General features: G+C 43.4%; 1 protein-coding gene across 2 annotated transcripts in view; it reads right to left on the reverse strand.

Moving 5' to 3' along the window:
- Nucleotides 1–2,555: 2,555 nt before the first annotated feature.
- Nucleotides 2,556–21,391, reverse strand: part of ANKIB1 (ankyrin repeat and IBR domain containing 1) — a 308,012-nt gene continuing 289,176 nt past the window's right edge. For both annotated transcript variants that reach the window (XM_078780540.1, XM_078780539.1), the window contains exons 17-20: nucleotides 13,922–13,973; nucleotides 7,607–7,712; nucleotides 5,454–5,578; nucleotides 2,556–4,852 (exon numbers count right to left, since the gene is read on the reverse strand). In XM_078780540.1, coding sequence (XP_078636666.1) covers nucleotides 3,998–4,852; nucleotides 5,454–5,578; nucleotides 7,607–7,712; nucleotides 13,922–13,973 — 1,138 coding nt within the window. In that variant the 3' untranslated portion in view covers nucleotides 2,556–3,997. The remainder of the gene's footprint in view (nucleotides 4,853–5,453; nucleotides 5,579–7,606; nucleotides 7,713–13,921; nucleotides 13,974–21,391) is intronic.

Here is a 21,391-nt window from a genome sequence, read left to right on the forward strand (position 1 = left end):
TCAGACCGTGAGATGGTAATTATATAATTCACACAGTGCAATACGTGCAGGCTTCTCCCCAGAGCGACCTTGCGGGCTTATCAACGAGGTGAGGCGTGACACACGTGTCTCAGCATACCTCAGATCAAGTTTGAAAACCAGCATCAACCATGCATAAATTTGCATATTCGATCATTTTTGACAAAGTTATGGCACTTTGAACTTTGGTAGGGGACATGTATTGCAGCGCAATACATTAAACTACATATTAGCTTTAAATTTAAAAAAGGGTAGTTGCTGTGTCTGTTGCTTACTTTGGCACAACGTGATCTGCTTTGTACCGAAGTTGATGACATGGTATTGGAGGTGGTTTGGAGGAGGAGCGCATGCGCAGTAGAGGGTTTGGCATGATGCGAATGAACCTACTTGTTTCTCATACTTTGTGCTGATTACTGAGTCTACGGACATAACTAAAATGATCCAAGGATCGGTACTTTCATCGTGTAAAATGAACCAAGGTACCAATTTGACCCAAGGATCGGTACTTTTTTTTGATGATGAAGATTGTGGATTATGTACCCAGAAAAATAGGCTGACCACGTTTGTACAGAAGAACAGAAGAATGAAAAATCACTCATAGAGCGACACTTGGCAAAAGAGAACAAAGTAGAATGGCACTCAGTAGAGCATCCTTTTGACCTCAAAAATAATTGGTGGTTCAATTCAGTGACCTGATGTGCAAATCGTCTTCAAAGTTTAAGTTAATCGGATGAAATTAAATTGACAATTTTAGAAATTTGGCCAATGTTGACCTTTTGGTCTATGTTGACCTAAAATATAATTAATTGGTGGTTGGTTTCAGTAAGCTGATATGAAAATCCTATTCAAATTTCAAGTCAATCAGATGAAAATTTGAAAAAAGTGGTTGACCTTTTGACCTCAAAAATAAAGAGGATTCTGTCGGACAACAAACTCTACCATTTGGTGAAGTTTGGTGAAGATTGGTTTAAAATTGTGACCTGTAGGCAAGTATAAGTGAGCAGACAAAAAACACAAACACACAAAGACAAACACACAGCCGGAGTGATCAACATACTTGTATTGCCCAAAATTTTCCTTCCCTTCCAACGTGTGATTAACGTTTGGCAAACGATCCATTCCAACGTCAGCATCACGTCGGTTCAACATTCCCTTCCAAAGTCTGATTAACATTGGCCCAACAATTAATTCCAACGTCTGTCTAACATCAGTACAACGTTGGGCCAGCGCCCCCTTCCAACGTCGACCCACCGGCACAAAATTATGCAAATCCTATTCAAATTTCAAGTCAGATGAAAATTGAGGATTTTAGAAATTTGAAAAAAGTGGTTGACCTTTGGCCTATGTTGACCTTTTGGCCTATGTTGACCTCAAAAATAGTTGGTGGTTGATTTCAGTTCGCTGACATGAAAATCCTATTCAAATTTCAAGTCAATCGAATGAAAATTGAGGATTTTAGAAATTTGAAAAGGTTGACCTTTTGGCCTATGTTGATCTAATAAATATATGGTGGTGGAATTATGTTCGCTGATATGCAAATCCTATTCAAATTTCGAGTCAATGGATTGAAAATTGAGGATTTTAGAAATTTGAAAAAAAGTGGTTGACCTTTGGCCTATGTTGACCTTTTGACCTAAAAAATAAATAGGATTCAGTTGGTCCACCAGCTCAACCATTTGGTGAAGTTTTGTGAAGATCCATTTAAAATTGTGACCTGTATGCAAGTATAATTGAGCGGGACACACACACATACCCCCGCAACATTGAAGAAGAGAGACACCGGCCGTCCTGTGATATGAGAGCAGCAGACCTTGTGCTTCGGCCTCATCACGGGAGATTCAAATAATTTTCGAGAGTTTTAGATTCCAAATAATCCACGAGAGACAGACATGATGCTGGGGTGCCAGCACATAGTGGAGAGTAATACTCCATCGAGCTATGGAAAAAGCTTTTTTTTGACTTCACACCCCAAATAATTCAAATGTTTGTCCCAAAAGTCATACCTCATCTTCAAAGGTTCTGAACAGACTCTCCCCCGACATAGTTTCCAATATCCCTCACCACTATCCCTCTAAAACAATGCAATTGTGACAAAATGAGGAGTTCACATTTTCAATACCCTATCCCCTGCCAAAAACTCCCTAGCCATTTTCCCTCCTCTCCCCACCCGACATGCACCAACGCGCACACATGCACCACTGTCCAAATTATTTGCACAACATTCCACGCGTATACTCACAGCATTCCCATCACTTCCTGCACCTGCAGTGCTCCCAACGCCGGCCACAACCCCAATGCCATCACCCCTGGTGAAACCTCAACTGCAGTACCCTTACTCGCACAGCCCACCACCCCAACTTCGCCCACACTTTCACCGCACCCATCACATCCAATCGGTCACCCCAATCCCTCTCCAAGTTACGTCTCTTCCCCCAAGGTCACCGGTTACATTTGTCTGAAATCATGAAAAGTGTTGTCCAATGTGTGTCTGCATGAATCAGCTACTCCAGAGCCAATAAAAGAAACATAACAAAACAAGAAATTATATTTTTTATAACATCCGATAAGTCACGATCTATGTCAGGCCATCAGAAGAGATTTAATGTACAATTTACCATTCAGTACAACACAGATAGCCGTTGAAATGGGGGTGCAAATCACACACCGCGCAAAACACCTTCACAGCCATAAGTTACCGTTGTGGAAAAAAAATTAAAAAATTAAAAAAATTTCGATTGTGCCCAAAAATGTTCATAAACGAGAAAAGGAAAAAAGAAAACATCACCTCTGGGGCATGTGATGTACAGGGTCTGTCAGGGAGGTGTGACGATTTTCAGAAAACTCATACACAGTTATTTTTAGTCGAATTTCAATTTTTATTTTTTTTAAAGACTACATATATAATGCCATGTAATACACTGTAACAAAGACATTTAAAAAATGTAATTCATGTTTGAAAAATGACATCATCTAAATGGCGGCCGTTCTTGTCCAAGCATTCTTGCAGACACGTGGAAAAGTTGTCCATAGACCTTTCAACCATAGCTCGAATTTCTCTGGTGATGGCATCTGAAAGGGTCTCAAGAGTGCGTGGTTTTTCAATGTAAACCTTAGCTTTCAGGTAACCCCATAAAAAATAGTCACAGGGTGAAAGATCGGGCGATCGAGGGGGCCACTCCACATCCCCACGGATTGAAATGAGGTGCCCTGGAATATCGGGAATTTTGCTTGTTTACACTTTCCGACAAGTGAAAATGCGCCTCATCACTCATGATGAGAACAGTGTCATCCCTCAGCAGTTCCAGTATTCTTTCTGCGAACGTAAACCGCCGTACGAAATCATTCTGCTGCAGTTCTTGAACCACCATGATTTTGTACGCGTGATAATGAAGGTCCAAGTGCAAAATTCGACGAACTGATCTGTCTGACATCCGTAGAGCGCGAGCGTGCCGTACCGCTGACCGACGAGGGCTGGCCTCCACAGCTTGTCGAACCCTTTCGATGTTTTCCGGGGTCCTAACGGTTCGATCACCTCCCCGAGCTGCTCCCGGCCTCACAGATCCAGTTGTCCTGAAGTTTTTACCCACTTCAATATTGTGTTTCGAGACGGAACGGCACCACGTCGACCAACATTGAAGCGAGTACGAAATCTGCGCTGTGTAAGCACCACCGAACTACCCGTTTGAATAAACGTCTCAACAACAAAGACGCGATGTTCAATCGTCCACAGCTCCATGGCTACTGAAATGGCGCCTAACAACGAGTAACCAACAGCCATCACGCATGCGCTAGACCCCCCACTTGCATTGTTATACCCAATTCAAACATGAATTACATTTTTAAAATGTCTTCGTTACAGTGTATTAAATGGCATTATATATGTAGTCTTTAAAAAAAATAAAAATTGAAATTCGACTAAAAATAACGGTGTACGAGTTTTCTGAAAATCGTCACACCTCCCAGCCGGACCCTGTACTTACTAAACATGCTCTTCCTGTTCATTAGCGTCAGGTAAATTGATGCTTTGGTCTTCATCTGAGCAATAGAATGTTGGAACCTGCTCTGCTATTGGCATGGCTAGGCCATCAGCCTTTTGTGATTTTTCTGTGTCAGCCCATGGCTTGGAGTTCTCTGATCTTCCTGCGCCATGGCTTTCCACCACCTCCGTACCAACAGTACTGTGCCCTGCATCTGCGCCGGTCCTCCCTTTACCGTTTCTTGGAGGCCCAAGGCAGGGGATCGTGGTGAAGTTCTGTGGATGCAAATCACTAAAAAAAGCAAAAACATTGTTCAGCTCTGCCTGTGAATATTCACAACCAAGAGTGAAAGGTCGACTTCGTTTGAGTCGTCTTTCAGCCTCATCCTCTAATGGAGGAAGTTGTGTCCTCACTTCGTTCCCTTCTGCAAGGGGTGCGGCCTCTAGTGTTTGCCCTCCACAAACCTCAGCAATGGGACATGAGCCGCATCGTTGTAGTCTATCGCTCGTACCATGCCGCTCAAGACCCTCAGGTGTTGAAAGGTTCGGAAGGCCCATGGGGATGCCTTCGAACCAAGGTGGAGCAGCTGAAGTGAAAGATGATGACAGACTACTTGGCTCCTCGAGGCAGCCATCACGACTGCTGGAGAAGAGTGAAGGTGTGGGCAGTGTTCCTGTTCCTGAGGCTGTGGCCAATGAACCCGTGTCTAAGGTGCGACTAGATTCACTGGCTGGGATGGGCTCAAACTCTTGGAGTGAGAGCTGTATTGCAAGCAGATCATCAGGGTCCTCCTCTTCCTCTCCTTCCTCATCCTCCTCGTCTTCATCCTCCTCTTCTTCTTCTAATAAATGGTGGTGCTGGTAGGCATAAAACAGGCAGGCCACAAAGTGAATAGTAAGTGGTAGCCAAGGTAGAGAAAAAGGAAAGTGGTAAATTGCTGTGCCAGAAGGAACTCCAGAGGAAGTTATCACAAAACAGCAGAGTGCAAATTGAAAACCTGGATTATGATCAGATTAAACTGTAACCTGCAAATAATTATTCACATCAATTAGGTTCTGGACAACATTATCAACTAAATTAAGGGCAATCTAAACATTTTGTAAGTGGAGCTGATTTGAGGTTGTCGGGGAGGCGTGAGGAGTCCTTGCTTGAGGCTCAGCATTTAAAAATGATAGAGGACGAGCAACTATAGGTTGGAAACAATGCACAGGGATGGTGGCCGGTGGGCTTATAATGGCCTCCTCCATTGGAGTTTCTTGTAAGGGAACTAACATCAACTTGAACCTAGTATTGCAATGAGATTGGTAATAGTCATCACACAACCGAATACAGCAGATACCATTAATTATCCTGCATTGCTCGAGTGGTTGCCACAACATTAACGACCAAACAGAAGGATATCATCCGACATATTTAGATTCACTGCAGCAGATCCCTCTGGATCCAAGAGAGGCATACCCGAGGACGTCGGCGGAATGGAAGGTCCTGCACAGTATAATCTGTAAGCGTCAACCTTTGAGGAACATTCAAAGTGTCGTGGCTTTCCATCCTTCTCCTCCTCCTCATTATTGCTTGCAAAGGATCTTTAAAATCGGAAAAATAAAAACAGCAAACAAAAACTATTACGGCGGTCGCAGGTACATATTCCAGAAATGTTTTTAGAAATCAATCGAGTCTTTCGTGTTCATTGGCAAACTCACCAGAATATACATTGCAGCTGTCTTCTATCACACCGCATGAACCACTCTTACCGCTCACAAAGTTTATTGAGTAAGACACCTGAGCATACCTTCAACGTTTACGATGAAAATCTGAATGAAAGGGTTAAACCTTTTGAGTTTGAGGCAAATTTTTGGAAACCTCAGTGAAAATAGAGGCAATTGAAGGTGGTGCCAGGTGAGAGTAGCAATTGGCCAGTCCGAAAAAAGAAGAAGACTTCAACACGTGTAGGTATTCAACTACCTAATTAATCTCACTCTTCCAACCTTCTCGTATAATAAAAGCCTTATTAGTCCCCTACTCGTTTCACCGGAGGGGACTATAGGTTTGCTCTCCATCCGTCTGTCCGTCCATCCATCCCACCTGTGGTTTTCCAGACTTTCCACTCTTATCCTTTAATATTTTCAGCTGAAACGTTGTACATGGCTTCATTCTGTTAAGTTAAGGAACAAGTTCAAGTTTTGGGGAGTTTCATCATTTTTTCAGAGTTATGCCTTTTTTGGACTCGGATAATATCACGCCCGTAGGGGACAGGTATCGCAAAGCAATTCTCCCTCGTTCTGTTTGTCGATCTTTCCAATGATTTATCTCTTAAACGACTCAACTAGAGACAATAAAACCCTATTGTTGGTTCATGAGGTATCAAACAGAGTGACCACTATATTCGTCATGTGTGTGTGTCTGTCTGTCTGTCTGCAGCATAACTACCCGATGATATCATCCGAACTTGATGAAACTTGGGTGGGAGGTTGATATCATGATCTAGTTGTGTCCTGCCTAGAGTGGGCGTATTGCGCCCATTGTGGGCGGAGCCACGCCCGAAAAATATGTATTTTTAGGTGGTAATCGAGTTCAAGCCACATCTTCTCCGAGGGGTTTGGTGGAATCTGACAGGGGTTTCGGTATTTGGTTAGGCCAATGTCATGTGTTTAGCCCCACGTAGCTCGATTTTTCATTTTCGCCCCAAGGTCAAGGTCACAAGGTCACGAAATTTAGAAAAGTCGATTTCTGATGGTTTTATTACATTGTTCGCTTCCTGATAGGGTGAAATGTCGTACATGATCTTATATTATCACATACATCATGAAATACAAGTTTTCCAACAAATTTCAGAATGTTCGACCTTTGACCTTTGAAGGTCACAAAGGTCAAATTTTCAAAATTGTCGGAATCGAACCAAATATTCGGTATTGTGTAGCTAACTAACCTCATAACTGATTATACATTATTTTCTATCTCATTTCAAGGTCAGTAACCTTAGTTTTGACATTTCAAGGTCACAAAGGTCAAATTTTCAAAGTTGTCGGAATCGAACCGAATTTTCGGTATTGTGTAGCTAACTAGTCTCATAACAGATAATACATTCCTATTTATATATTTTCAATGTCGGTTTTGACCTTTGTCATTGAATACTGATAGCTCGTGAACCATCGTCGTCTCCTGACTTGTTTATTACTTTTTTCCATTACGAATGACCTTATGTTTAAAAATAATAATTTGGCTCACTTAACTTTTTATTTGCGAGATGCGAAGAATTGCGAGATGACGGAATCTCACGAGATTATGAATTTAATATTTTTGTAATGATGGGAGATTGAAAGGAGGTGTTCGGAAAGTATGAAGACAAAAGGCAAAAATGTTGGGAGCTGAGAGAAGTAAAGGGCAGGGGACAGACATGTATGAAACGTGGGGAAGAGGGACAAAAGTTCCACCATATATTTGTTCAATATAAATATATGGACAATAAAAACACTACCAACAACGTCTTTTTTGGAATTCTAACCATCTGCTCCAAAACTGAGGGATGATAGTTAATTCCTGGGACTTTCTGGATAGCCTGGACTAGGTGTCAAGTGCACAATAGATCGTCAAACAAATGATCAGATCACAACCTGTCATTCCGCTTTCATGAGAGGTGGCAGCAAGAGACCGACCATGTGCACCGAGCAGTTCGCGACGTCTGGGCCGCCATCTCTGAACCAGAACCTCTTCGTATTCCTGGAAACACAAGAAGAAGCATCACCAGTTACTTTTTATGGTCGTATTATTTCATCAATTAAACTCTGTGGTGTAATAGGTTAGAGTGTCTGCTCTGAGTCTGGGAGATCAATGGTTCAAACCCCACCCTAGTCATACCAAAGACGTTAAAAATGGTACGTGCTGGTACCTGGCTTGACGCTCAGGATTTAAAATGACAGAGCACAGATAAACAATGCTGGGAAGGCAATGGCAAACCACCCAGTATAACTGCTTTGGCAGCACCAACGCTCTGTAACGAGTATGGTGCCTCAAAATCAAATCAAACGAGAAATCATCTCAAAATGCAAAGTCCATCTGCATCCACTTTGGACTCAAAAGAAACTATATCTGTTGTAAGTTTGGAGAAATTTCAGTCTGAAGAAAAGTGAATAAAAATTTGATTTATCTAAATGCTTCGTCATTGTCGTTTATTACAACCTCATCAGAAGAAACTTTTACAGGTTAAAATTTGATATGGGCATGTATGACAAGGAATAATAGACAAAAAAGAGGGAGAAAAAGAGCGAGCGAGAGAAGAGATACAGGTTGAGAGATTGGCGTCAGAGGCAAAGGCGGACAGCACGCAGTCCACAAAACTCCACATCTTAAGCAAAAAAACCCCAAAAAGAACAGCAGAGCTAGTCTTAAACCCACACTACCCCCTCAATGGATTGATCACATGGTGATCATTTAGTTGCTAAATTATTCCCAAGTTCATCACATCCAACGTTCCATTCTATCTGACCATAATTATGCGTCAGTTGCCTCCTGCCTCTGGTGTTTATCCATTCAGGCCTACTTTATATTTTGATCGTGAATTCATGAACTTTTTCAGTGAAATCAAGCAATGATGTGTTGTTGTTTTTCTTTTTTTTGGATTCAACAAATGAAACTCGACTCTTTTTTTTTTTTTTTTTTTCTATACAAGATCGAGGCTCGTTAAAGAGCGAACATTAATCACACAGAAAGACAAACCGACACATAAAACATATAACATAGGGAGCGGTAGACAAGATGGGGAGAGAGGGGGAAGGACACAAACACAACATTTGAGAGCAGGGACCGAGAGACATGGAGACATCGAGAGATCTGAGAGAGGGCGAGGGCTTTGGGGGGGGGGGGGGGGGGCGTGGGAAGGGGGCGGTGGGAGAGGTATAAAACATATGGACACTGCCAGGACTTCCAGGAAAGAAGTTGGAATTTCAAACAACGTGGATCTGGGGTGAATTAGCGGGGGTAGAAAAGATCAAGGTTTTGGATGGGGGAAGATAAGAGATGGTGGTGAACAGCTGTTTTAAAGACCTGGAGGGAGGAGTGGGATTGAAGGGAGTGAGGGAGTTTGTTCCAGAGGCGGGAGAAAAGAGGAATGAAAGAGTGAAGGTGAGCAGAGAGCCGAGATTTCGGCAGTTTAACCATCAGAGGGTTGCTGGCAGATCTTGTGCGACCTGTAGGAATATTTGGGGGACAGAGCACAGAGAGAGCTGGGGGTGCAAGGCCGGAGAGGAGTCGGTAGAAGACAGAAAGACCACCTACCTGCCTGCGGTGAGTGAGTGAAAGGCCCTCAGAGATAGCTTCATCGCGGGAGATTCCAATAATTCTGAAAGCTTTGGTTTCAACAGCGTGAAGCCGAGCTAGGTGTGAGGCAGGAGCACCGGCCCATAGGGGAGACATAGGGACTCTGATGTTTGATGTGGGGTCCTTGATGTTAGGTCCTTGGTGTGAGTGTAATAAGCGACGCTATCGAACAGTTAAGAGGTAAGGCCTAATAGGAATTGACTCCGGAGGATGTGAACTCCATAGAATTCAGATTGTTCAGCCAGAAAATGTAAATAAACATCAAAATAAATGTCCTCGCTCCACAAATAGGCCAAGAGTAAGAGTGTATATAGGCCCAAACCTGGAAAAAATTTATAACAAGCTGAAAATTTCAGGAAAGATGCCTATGGGTATGATAAATAACATATAAAAAGTCCCCGAAAATCCTCCTTGTGCTTTTCAAGATGGCCGCCAAAATGGCCGCCATTTTGTTTTTTATCATATCTTAGCAACCAGATATGGTAGAAATGCAAATAAAGTGTCTAAATGTAGGTTTTCAAACACAGGCAATCCATTTAAATCATTAAGTATATGACTAAAACATTTAAAATATCCAAAACCAAGATGGCGGCCAATATGGCAGTAAATATGGCCACTATTCTCAATTTCATATCTTAGCAACCACTTGTGATAGAAATGCATCTAGGGTTGAAGACCCAAGTAATCTCATGGAATTATTAATTATATGTTTTTAAAACCCCAAATCCCCCCAACCAAGGTTTCTACTTTTATTTGTCATTTCAGATAATGGATGTGCCCTGTATAATATGGTGTCCCTGTCAACTGGCATTGTTGCAGATACATCTGTAAACTGTGATGATGCTGTAGAAATTGGTCGAGCAGCAGCATCAGAAATGGCTAAGAAGTTCGCAGACATCACGCTACGCCGCAATGACAAGGTGAAGACGATTGGTGCCAAGAGTAAGACAGTCAAAGTCAGGGGACAAAACACAGAAGTCAATCCAAGTCTCTTATTCAACAGAATCACATGTGTCCTGAATAACAGTTCTGAGATGGGATCATTCTTGGCTTACGAACTTGCTCCTCAGCCACCTTCCCTTTTCCAAGGCGGTGTGATGCGGAAGCCAACAAAGAGTTCCCTGGGTCTCCTGTTGAAATCATTCACCCAGCAATCCAACCTGCCAGAGAATTGCCTCTTTGTCTTAGATGGTGGCCACCTACTTCAATCAGCTGTTTGGCCACAACCGTCCACCTATGCTGGTGTATATCAATCATATATTTCATACATCCTGAAGCATTATGGAGCTCAATCAACCGTGGTGTTTCATGGATATGGTAGCACAACTTCAACAAAATTAGCTGAGCAGAGAAGTGTACATCCACCATCCAGTGATATCATATTTGAGGACAATATGCCAACCACCACAACACAAGCAGCATTCTTAGCTAACAGTAACAATAAGAAGAGACTAATACAAACTCTACGTGAAAAGATGCTTATGGCTGGCATACGTGTCAAGCAGGCTGAAGCAGACGCAGACACACTGATTGTTTCAACAGCGCTAGCCGTTGCAGAGTCAGCAGAGCTGCCAGTTGTTGTCGTTGGTACAGACACTGACTTACTTGTCATGTTGGTGGCTCGAGCAACCGCTACTACAGATATGTACATGCAGCAATCCTGTAACGGTCTACAACATTCATGATATTCAGCATGCCATAGGCGACACCAGCAATCACTTGATGTTTCTACATGCTGTGACAGGTTGTGACACTGTGTCTGCAATCTACCGTCAGGGCAAGCATAAAGCTTTCAACATTGTGCACAAAAAACAGGACTATGACTTGTTGGATACCCTCACAAAAATTGGAAGCACCCATGACGAGGTGAAACGAGCAGGAGAAAGCTTTATTCTCAAGCTGTATGGGGCCAGCAACTTTGAATCATTTGATGAATACCGCCACATTGCATACAAACGGGCAATTGGTCGCAGTTCCCTGAGTTCATCTTTTCAGCTAGCAAGTCTGCCTCCAACTAGAGCTGCAGCAAAGCAACATTCGTACCGCACTTATCTCACGGTTCAAGAATGGATGGGAAATACTTTGCCACCAACAGATTGGGGATGGAGGTCACAGGATAATACTCTCGCACCAGTGGAAACTGACCTCGCTGTTGCCCCTGACACTTTGCTCAACATGGTTTCATGTGGGTGCAAAGTTGATGGATGTGGTGGTATGTCATGTGGATGCAAGAAACAGGGATTGTTTTGCACTTCAATGTGCAGCAAATGTACCAGCCAATCATGCAAGAATACTACACCAACATTGTTGGATATGGATGATGAAGATACAGCACCAATACCATTGGATAACGAGACTGAAGATGACAATGAGGATCATCCATGAAGCAACATGGTAATAAATGACTTTATGTTCAATTCATAAACTATGAAAAGAACTTTAAGCTTAGAGGGTATTGAGGCTTCCCTAATTTCCTTTTATATTATACATAATTTATATGTGCCTACTCATAAAAGTAAGGTTTGATTTGGCTGGGATTTGTCAGCCACACTGACGTTCATACTGGCCGCCATCTTGATTTTTACATTTTGGGCTTTTTAATCATGTGATTAATGATTTCATTGGATTGCTTGTGTCTTTAAACCTATATTTAGACACTTTGTTTGCATTTCTATCATATGTGGTTGCTAAGATATGATAAAATAGAGAACGGTGGCCATATTTGGCACCATACTGGCCGCCATCTTGGTTTTGGATATCTTGAGTGTTTTAGTCATGTAATTAATAATTTTATAGGCTTGCTTGTATTTGAAAACCTATGTTTCGACACTTTGTTTGCATTTCTACCATGTCTACCTACTTGTTAAGATATGATAAAAAACAAAATGGCGGCCATTTTGGCGGCCATCTTGAGAAGCACAACGAGGATTTTCGGGGACTTTTGGTATGTTTTTTAACTCGTTTTTCTGGACCTTTCCTGAAATTTTCAGCTTGTTATAAATTTTTTCCAGGTTTAACTTGTAATTCTTGGCCTAAAAGGGTTTATTTTGCCCCAGCTGAGGTAGGTCATGGTTGAGAACAATAAGGGTAACATCTGGCCAAATGAACATGTGATATATGCTTCCCTGCTGAGCTGTTGAGATGTATCATTTGGCAAGATTTTGCCCCCCCCCTGCCCCTTGATGCCAGGGTTTGGATACATCACTGGACAGCATCTATGCAAAGTTTGATGGAGATTGGCCAGGCCGTGTTTTTTTTCTATGATTTTCAGATGTACACACACATCAATACATATACGTATACATACTTGACTTGTTTTATACAGGATTTTGTCGCACTGGTGGAGATCTGAGGTAGATCTGAGGCAACCCCCCACCCACCCGGATGTCAGATGGTCAAAAAAACCCGGTCACTTTCCCGAGGTATCGTGCTTGAAAGCGCTATGGCCGGGTTTATAAGGGCAATTTATAGTTACGATGACTTTGCACTTTCACATTTTCACCTAATATTAAACTTTTGTCTCCATAGTCTCAGAATAAAGGATTGTTGAAAATTTGATGACAAAAGCTCAGGTGGTAAAAAAAAAAGTTATGTACCTGCATGCGCGCACACACGCGCACACATTCATTATGTCATTACAATTTCGTAGTATTCTTTAGAAGAGCAAATGATAAGATTTAATTTGTAAAGTGAATAACTTATTTCTTTGTATGTAGCACAAGGCTGGAGGAGTAGCATAATTGGCTGAGGGCATGGCTCTACAGCTGATGCAAGGCCCTCTGGTGGTTTGGGCAGGAATTTGGAATTTGTTTATGGTGCCGGAAACGACAAAGAAGCAGAATATAAAATTCAGAAATCAAGATGATAAAATACAAGTTAAAAGTGTTGAGAATGCTTTCCTGGCCTATTTATTGTTCTCATCCAAGTTTGTAGCACATTATGCTTAAAAAATCTAGGTTCAAATCCCGTATACTAATGTCGCGTTTATGACCCCCACACCATGACTTTTAAATATGAGTCAGGTGATGGGCTGCTCAACGCTGAAGTAGTCGCTTCGAGGATGGCCGACTTTAAGCCAATCTGGAGGTGATCGCTCGCCTGATCGGAGGCGAGCTATCTTATTCCGAGCATGAGCTAAGTCCACACCCATTATCAGGATTTTAACCTAATTTAGATACCCCAGGGAGAAGCCAATATCGCCGAAACAAGTGAAGCATGGGATGCGGTTTTACGAAGCTGACAGTTTATGAAACAATAATGTATTCAAGAAAAGGACATGAGCACAGGTCACAGTGACAGACAGATCCAGCACATGAAGACAGACTATGCATGACAATAAAAATAAATAAATCCTTAGACAACAATAAGATTGAAAGGTCACGGATACAAACACGAACATATACTCCAACACGATGAAACCAGGCAAGGAATGTTAAATATCCACGAGGGGACAGTTGTAGAGCAAAGCAGGGCCGGACATTACAGGGCCTAGCAAATCGTCACCTTCAAAAGGTATTCCTTGTATTATGTCAATTGGAAAAGGAAAGCATCCATCAAACAAGAAGAATGAGGAGGAAGGTTTGTGGAAGTGGGACAGCTCCATAAATGTTTACCTCTGCAGAAGAAAAGCCCAGAAACTCCCATTTCCATGGTGCTCCATTCAACCTATAAACAGAAAAAACAATCAATCATTCAATTACTTGTACAAAAAACAAACAAACTGATGAGCAAGGGACTATTTTTGCCCATCGTGCCTGCTTTGTATCTACATCTTCACATAATGCAGGCTGTATTTGCCATAAAGGTAAACATAGATGGCAATACATTTTGAAGGTGATGATTTACTGGGTCACAATATCAAGAGCCAGAAAACAGAGGTGTCTATACACACACACACGCATGCACATGCACACGCACACGCATACAACAGTGTTCCAAAAAGACCTGTACAACTTTAGCTGTTACTATATTTAGTAAAACGAATGATAAAACGAAACCCTTTGTTTTATATGATACAGAAACTCAAATTTTTCTTTATTTTCAGGTCTGGTGGTTTAATGTAAAAGAAAATGGCAATTCCACAAGAGAAATCACAGTGCGTCGAATGGTTCATCGTGACGAGAGCTGACAAGCAAGTTCAGCGTAATTTCCGTACAAGGTATAGAAGGAATCCGCCATCGTGGACAAGTATAAGAGAGTGGTACAAGAGGTTTAAGGAGACTGGAAGTTGCCAGAAACAGAACAGTACCTGTCGACCGGGCACATGTGCAGCAGATGTTGAACGAGTGTGTGAATCAATTCAACAAAGTCCCAGAAAATCAATCCGCCATGCATCCAAAGAACAGGGACGACCAACCACCACTGTACACCGGATTTTGTATAAAAGACTGAAGCTTTATGCCATAAGGTGCAGATTCTGCAGGATCTCAAACCAAATGATGGACCCAAACGCAAGGCGTTTGCCGTGGAAATGCTCAGTCGCATAGAGGATGAAGAAGACTACCTGAAAAAGGTCATGTTCACAGAGGAAGCTTGCTTTCATGTATCGGGGAAGGTCAACCAGCACAATGTGAGGATCTGCGGGTCTCAAAACCTCCACTCAATGGTCAATGAACACATACATGGCAGTCCAAAGGTCAATGTGTGGTGTGGCCTTCTCCATGACCGTTTGGTGGGTCCATTTGTCTTTGTGAAGGATAGTGACTTCACCAATTTACATGAACTTGTTGGAAGGAATTGCCTTCCCACAGATTGAAGACCTGCAACCCGATATCATTTTTCAACAGGACGGTGCTCCCCCTCATTGGGCCTTGGTTGTTCGAGCCATCCTGAATGAAAAATTTCCAGGTACCTGGGTTGGCCGAGGAGGACCAACCGCCGAGCCTCCACGATCACTAGATATAACCCCCTTGATGTTTTTTGTGTGGGTTTGTCAAAGATGTTGTCTACAGCACCATGGTGGCAAGCCTGCAGGATCTATGTTCTCGGATCACAGCTGCATACACACTGGTGGGCAAATATGCTGAGCCGAACATGGCAAGAACGTGTGTACTGCCTTGATGTGCTGCGCGCGACAAACACAGCTCATATTGAAGTGCATTGATGGTGTGCACAAAACTTTTACGACTTTCTGTATCATATAAACCAAATAGTATCGTGGTGTCATATGCGGTTCTAAATATATAAACAACCAAAGTTTTCCGGGTCTTTTTGGAACACCCTGTGTGCCTATGTATAGCAGTCAGACAGAAAGCTACAGAGAGACAATGGTGTTTATATGTAAAACAATCCCATTGAACACCTGTGGGGAGATCTGAAAACAGCAGTTTGGAGAAGGCACCCTTCAAATCTCAGAGAACTGGAGCAGTTTGCCCAAGAAGAGTGGGCCAAATATTGCCACAAGTGTGTCCATTGCCACAGGCAAGGTGTTTATTTGCTCATTAAAGGTTGGAGAACTAAAGATGGATTCATTTGATATATATATATATATATATATATATATATATATATATATATATATATATATATATATATATAGACATACTACCGGTCAAAAGTTTTAGAACGCCTCAATTTTTTCCAGTTTTTATTGAAATTTACGCAGTTTAATGTCTCAATGTACTCTGGAATTAAGCATAGAACAAATAAACAATTGGAGATAAAAAAAGAAATCATAGAATCATTTTGTTTAACAAAATTTAATTCAAATTTTTGACTCGGCAAAGTAGCCACTTTTTGCAGATATAACCGCCGAACACACTCGTGGCATTCTTTCTACAATGGAAATCAAATATTGTTCGGGAAGTTCTTCCCAACACTGTTGCAGAAGTTCACACAAATGTGTTGCACTTGTAGGTTGCTTTGCTTTCACCCTTCTGTCCAGTTCATCCCAAACCAGCTCGATGGGGTTTAAGTCTAGAGACTGTGCTGGCCATTCCATGATTTGAAGCCTACCGACATGTTCTTTTCCTCGAAGGTAGTTTTGACATAGCCTGGAGGTGTGTTTAGGGTCATTATCTTGCTGTAGGATGAACCCCCTGACCAACTAGGCGGACACCAGAGGGTATTGCATGGCGGTGCAAAATGCTGTGGTAGCCTTTTTGGTTCAGGGTGCCAGTCACTCTGTGGAAGTGACCGACTCTGGATCCAACAAAAGAGCCCCAGACCATCACACTTCCTCCTCCATGTTTGACAGTTGGTGTCACACACTGAGGAACCACCCTTTCGCCTACTCGACGGCGTACAAAAACCCTGCGTGATGAACCAAAGTTTTCAAATTTTGATTCATCGGTCCATAAGACCTTCTTCCAGTCTTCAGTAGTCCACTGGCAGTGCTTCATGGCCCAGGCAAGCCTCTTTTTCTTATTTTGCCATCTTAGCAATGGCATTCTTACTGCCACTCGACCTGTCAAACCTGCAGCTCGAAGTCTTCTCTTCACAGTTGAAACTGAAACTTGCTTACTCCGACCAGTGTTAAGCTGTGCTTGAAGCTGTTGTCCTGTGAGCCACCTATCACGCAAGCTGTTAACTCTCAGAAACTTGTCTTCTGATTCTGTTGTGGCTTTGGGTCTGCCAGACCTCTTCCTGCCAGAGTTTCCTCCAGTTTCCAATATACTACTTCCTGCAGTGCAATATTGTCCAAATAATGCTTCAGAGGGTGTAATAACAGTCTGTTCCAATACTGCTTTTATACAGACAGGGGGTGTACAATCAAGTAATCAGCAGAGGTTGGTACACCTGTAGGAATTGTTTGCATCAACTTTCAAGGCTTAATTTACTTACATTGCTGCAGATCAGCTGTAAGTTGTTAACCCATTACTTGTTCCCTGAAGAAAGCCTTTTTTTTTTTTACAATATAACTGTGCAATTTACATTATTTTCCCGTTTTTGCTAACCTCAACTTTTTTTCGACTTACCTTGATGTTTTGGGCATCAAGGCAAGTCAAACTTACCTTGAAGCAAACAGTCCAACTTACCTTTATAGTCTAGTAGGAAGACTAGGTCCCCCTGCACCCCCCGGAGATATACTTCTAATCAGTGTTTCTAGATTGGAAAAAATGTGTAGAAAATGACTAGCTATGGCCCCAAGCTGAAAAAATGTCCCACATACCATTTTTATGCAAATTACTGCTGCAAATTTTATGCAAAATTATGCAAATTTTATGCAAATTTTTGATGAGGAGTAGAGTTGAGGGGTCTTTGAGGGCTTCATCGAGGTGCTCTCGGTTGCAAGACTGGGTCATTCTGAGAAGCACAGCAGGGTCAGAGATCATGATGTTCTCCTCCTCAGTGAATCTCTCCATCAACAGCCTCTCCATTGCCTCACACACTGTTTTGAGGCAAAAGAGGGACTTTGCGTAGGCCTTTCCACTGAGAACACCTTTGAGAGATCCACTTGTTACTAGTTGTGCCTCAAAGAGAATCTCTGCATATCCAGAACCACGCATCTTGTGTCCAGTGAGCATCCCGATGTAGTTCATGGATGTGTGGAAGGGTCCAATCGTTACTACATGACTAGCAAATTCATTTGGCCAGCGCCAGATGATGGGAAGGGCTTTCATGCAGACACCCAGATCAAATGTATTCAGGACCCATCTCTGACCCACCTCAGCAGTTGCTGCCTCGGAACGCTTCAGTAGCTCACGAACAACTGCGTTGTCTGTGATCGGTTGGTGGATAGGCGTGCAGTAGTCGACTGTTGATTTGCTGGGTGGGGGAGAACCAGTTGCAGAGGTGAAACCCCCTAGCCCAGGCACAGGCTGCAGGCCATTGCCATGCCATGCAGGCACCAGGCACAGACCGATCACAGACAACGCAGTTGTTCGTGAGCTACTGAAGCGTTCCGAGGCAGCAACTGCTGAGGTGGGTCAGAGATGGGTCCTGAATACATTTGATCTGGGTGTCTGCATGAAAGCCCTTCCCATCATCTGGCGCTGGCCAAATGAATTTGCTAGTCATGTAGTAACGATTGGACCCTTCCACACATCCATGAACTACATCGGGATGCTCACTGGACACAAGATGCGTGGTTCTGGATATGCAGAGATTCTCTTTGAGGCACAACTAGTAACAAGTGGATCTCTCAAAGGTGTTCTCAGTGGAAAGGCCTACGCAAAGTCCCTCTTTTGCCTCAAAACAGTGTGTGAGGCAATGGAGAGGCTGTTGATGGAGAGATTCACTGAGGAGGAGAACATCATGATCTCTGACCCTGCTGTGCTTCTCAGAATGACCCAGTCTTGCAACCGAGAGCACCTCGATGAAGCCCTCAAAGACCCCTCAACTCTACTCCTCATCAAAAATTTGCATAAAATTTGCATAATTTTGCATAAAATTTGCAGCAGTAATTTGCATAAAAATGGTATGTGGGACATTTTTTCAGCTTGGGGCCATAGCTAGTCATTTTCTACACATTTTTTCCAATCTAGAAACACTGATTAGAAGTATATCTCCGGGGGGTGCAGGGGGACCTAGTCTTCCTACTAGACTATTACTGCTCACCTTTGTACCATTTCAGGTTATTCACTGGACATGAAACTGCGTAAATTTCAATGAAACTAGAAAAATTGAGGTGTTCTAAAACTTTTGACTAGTAGTGTACATATATATATATATATATATCTATATATATCTATCTATATCTATCTATATATATATATATATATATATATATATATATATATATATATATATATATATATATATATATTGTTGCGAATATGGAATTTGGCCTCCATATCCGCTTGTAAATATTCCCCTATTTTCTCCAATACTCCCCAACTTTCCCCAATCCCCCATTCCCTAGTCCCATTGCATGTAAATAACAATCAGTAGAGCCGACCTTCCCCTTATTCCCCCATTAAATGTCGTGCCCAGGTCCACCGCACCACACGTAGACAACTTTCGGACATCTTCCTAGTTATTCTTATTCTATGTCAGTTAAGGCCTCGTCTCCATTAATTATGACTCTTCGTTGCACCAGAATGTGATTATATGGCATCAGTAGTGAGTTTAGGACCTTTCCCATACCTCCTTCCATCTTCTTCCCCAACAATTACAACAACAACAGAGGAGATGGCGGCGGAGCGGGGGAGGATGCGTCCTCACACCGGCTCGATTAGCGCCATTGACCACGCGCTCCACGGGGTTACCACGGAGGGGCTGGCTGTCAGCTCCTCGTCAAGGGCGGAGCCTGGTAAACCCCCCGCACGCACCCAATGAGAAGCAACGTGCCGATTCCACGAGGCGGAGCTAACGAGCCGAGGGCGTGTCACTCCCCGCCGGATATACGCAGCCCCGAGCGGACGTGACGTGAGATGCGCCCCCAGCTGGAGAAAGAAGGACCTGCGAGCGCTGAAACAGATGCGCCTGAGTTTGGAGAGGCCTGAGAAAGAACGTCACCTCTGAGCGCTGCGACGAGACCTCCCCGCATCTCTGGACCGAACCGTGTACCCTGCTTTGAGCCAAGAGTGCACCTTGAGCCATCGATACCCGCTTTCCTGCCATCAACCCCCGTGTGAGTCAGCCGTTGTCCCGTTTGTCTGTCGTCTGTTGGGAATAATATAAGATTGTGTCTAAGTGCTTGTCTTTCTATGTTGTACCTCTCGTCCCTGTAATCTGACCTTCCGCACGAATATAATCTCCTCCGGAGGTCTTGAGAACCGTATCCCTGGTGTCTGTCATTATAATTCAGCCGTGTGTCTTCTTTTTCCTTATTGAGCCAGCGTGGCGCGGCTTCGTCAACGTTCGAGTACAATCGGGTAATTTGTGCGGACACGACGGCCATTCCGCTCGGCCCACCTTAACATCAAAGTCGTGTCAGTAACAATTGGTTGTCAGGAGTTGGATTCGAACCTGGGACTAAATTTATTTAGCCCAAATTTTGGACACCAATTGTGTTAGTACGGTAACAATTGGTGTCGAGGAGTGAGATTCGGACCCGGGACTAAATTAGTTAGGCCCAAATTTTGGGAGGGAAAATCGATTCGGAGCGCGTACTGCGCTCGACGAAATCGATCCGGAGCGCGGTTACTGCGCTCGCCGAAATTATAACGAAAAAAAAAAAAAAAATTGGATTTGTTTTACGAAACTCGAATTTTGCAAGTCGCGCTATGGCGGATCAAGACGGCTGGGGTCCGGTAGGGGAGAGTGAAGCAGGGTCGGTCCAGGACCAAATTGAGGGACATGAGGAGAGCGAAACAGCGAGGGTAGCAGGCACGCAAAATGGCGCCTCGCAAGAGCGCGCGGTAGCCGAGCCCGCTGTATCAACGGGCTTTAACATGCAGCCGATTGACATACAGGCCCTCATTGCGCAGCTACAGGCAGCTGTACAGATGAGTATGGGGAGCCAAATTGAGCGATTGGGTGAGCGATTGGAGGGCCAAATGGGGGTAATGAGGGACGAAGCGAGGGCTCGGAGTGAGCGATTGGGGGTAATGGGAAACCAGATGGGGGTAATGAGGGACGAAGCGAGGGGTACTGGTGAGGGGTTAGACAGGAAATTTGGGAAGTTAGACAATAATTTTGAGGAGTTAGACAAGAAATTTGGGAAGTTAGACAATAATTTTGAGGGGTTAGACAACGGGATAAAAGAAGTAAAGAATGGGTTAACGGGGGTAGAAAACAGAATGGCCGCTCAAGAGAATCAGATAGAGGGAGTGAAACATGGGTTAACGGGGGTAGAAAACAGAATGGCCGCTCAAGAGAATCAGATAGAGGGAGTGAAACATGGGTTAACGGGGGTAGAAAACAGAATGGCCGCTCAAGAGAATCAAATAGAGGGAGTGAAAAATGGGTTAGAGGGGTTAGAAAACAGTATGGAAGGCAAATTGAGGGACATGAGGGACCAAGCGGAAAGGGAAGTTAAACAAATGGAGCAGCAGATAGAGGGGGTCAGAATGGGGGTAGAAACCAAACTGGATGCTCACAGGGAGGAAATGGAGCAGATGAGGGTGGCATCTGGGCAGGAGATGCAAGTGATGGGAGAGGAGATCAGAAGAGGAGTGAGTGAGGAGGTCGGAGGAGTGCGCGAGGAGGTGAGGCACTGTGAGGAGCACATGGAAAAGGAGGTGAGAAAGGGGACTGTA

This window comes from Myxine glutinosa, chromosome 6 (genome assembly GCF_964187855.1).
Source record: "Myxine glutinosa chromosome 6, kmMyxGlut1.1, whole genome shotgun sequence".
NCBI lineage: Eukaryota > Metazoa > Chordata > Myxini > Myxiniformes > Myxinidae > Myxine > Myxine glutinosa.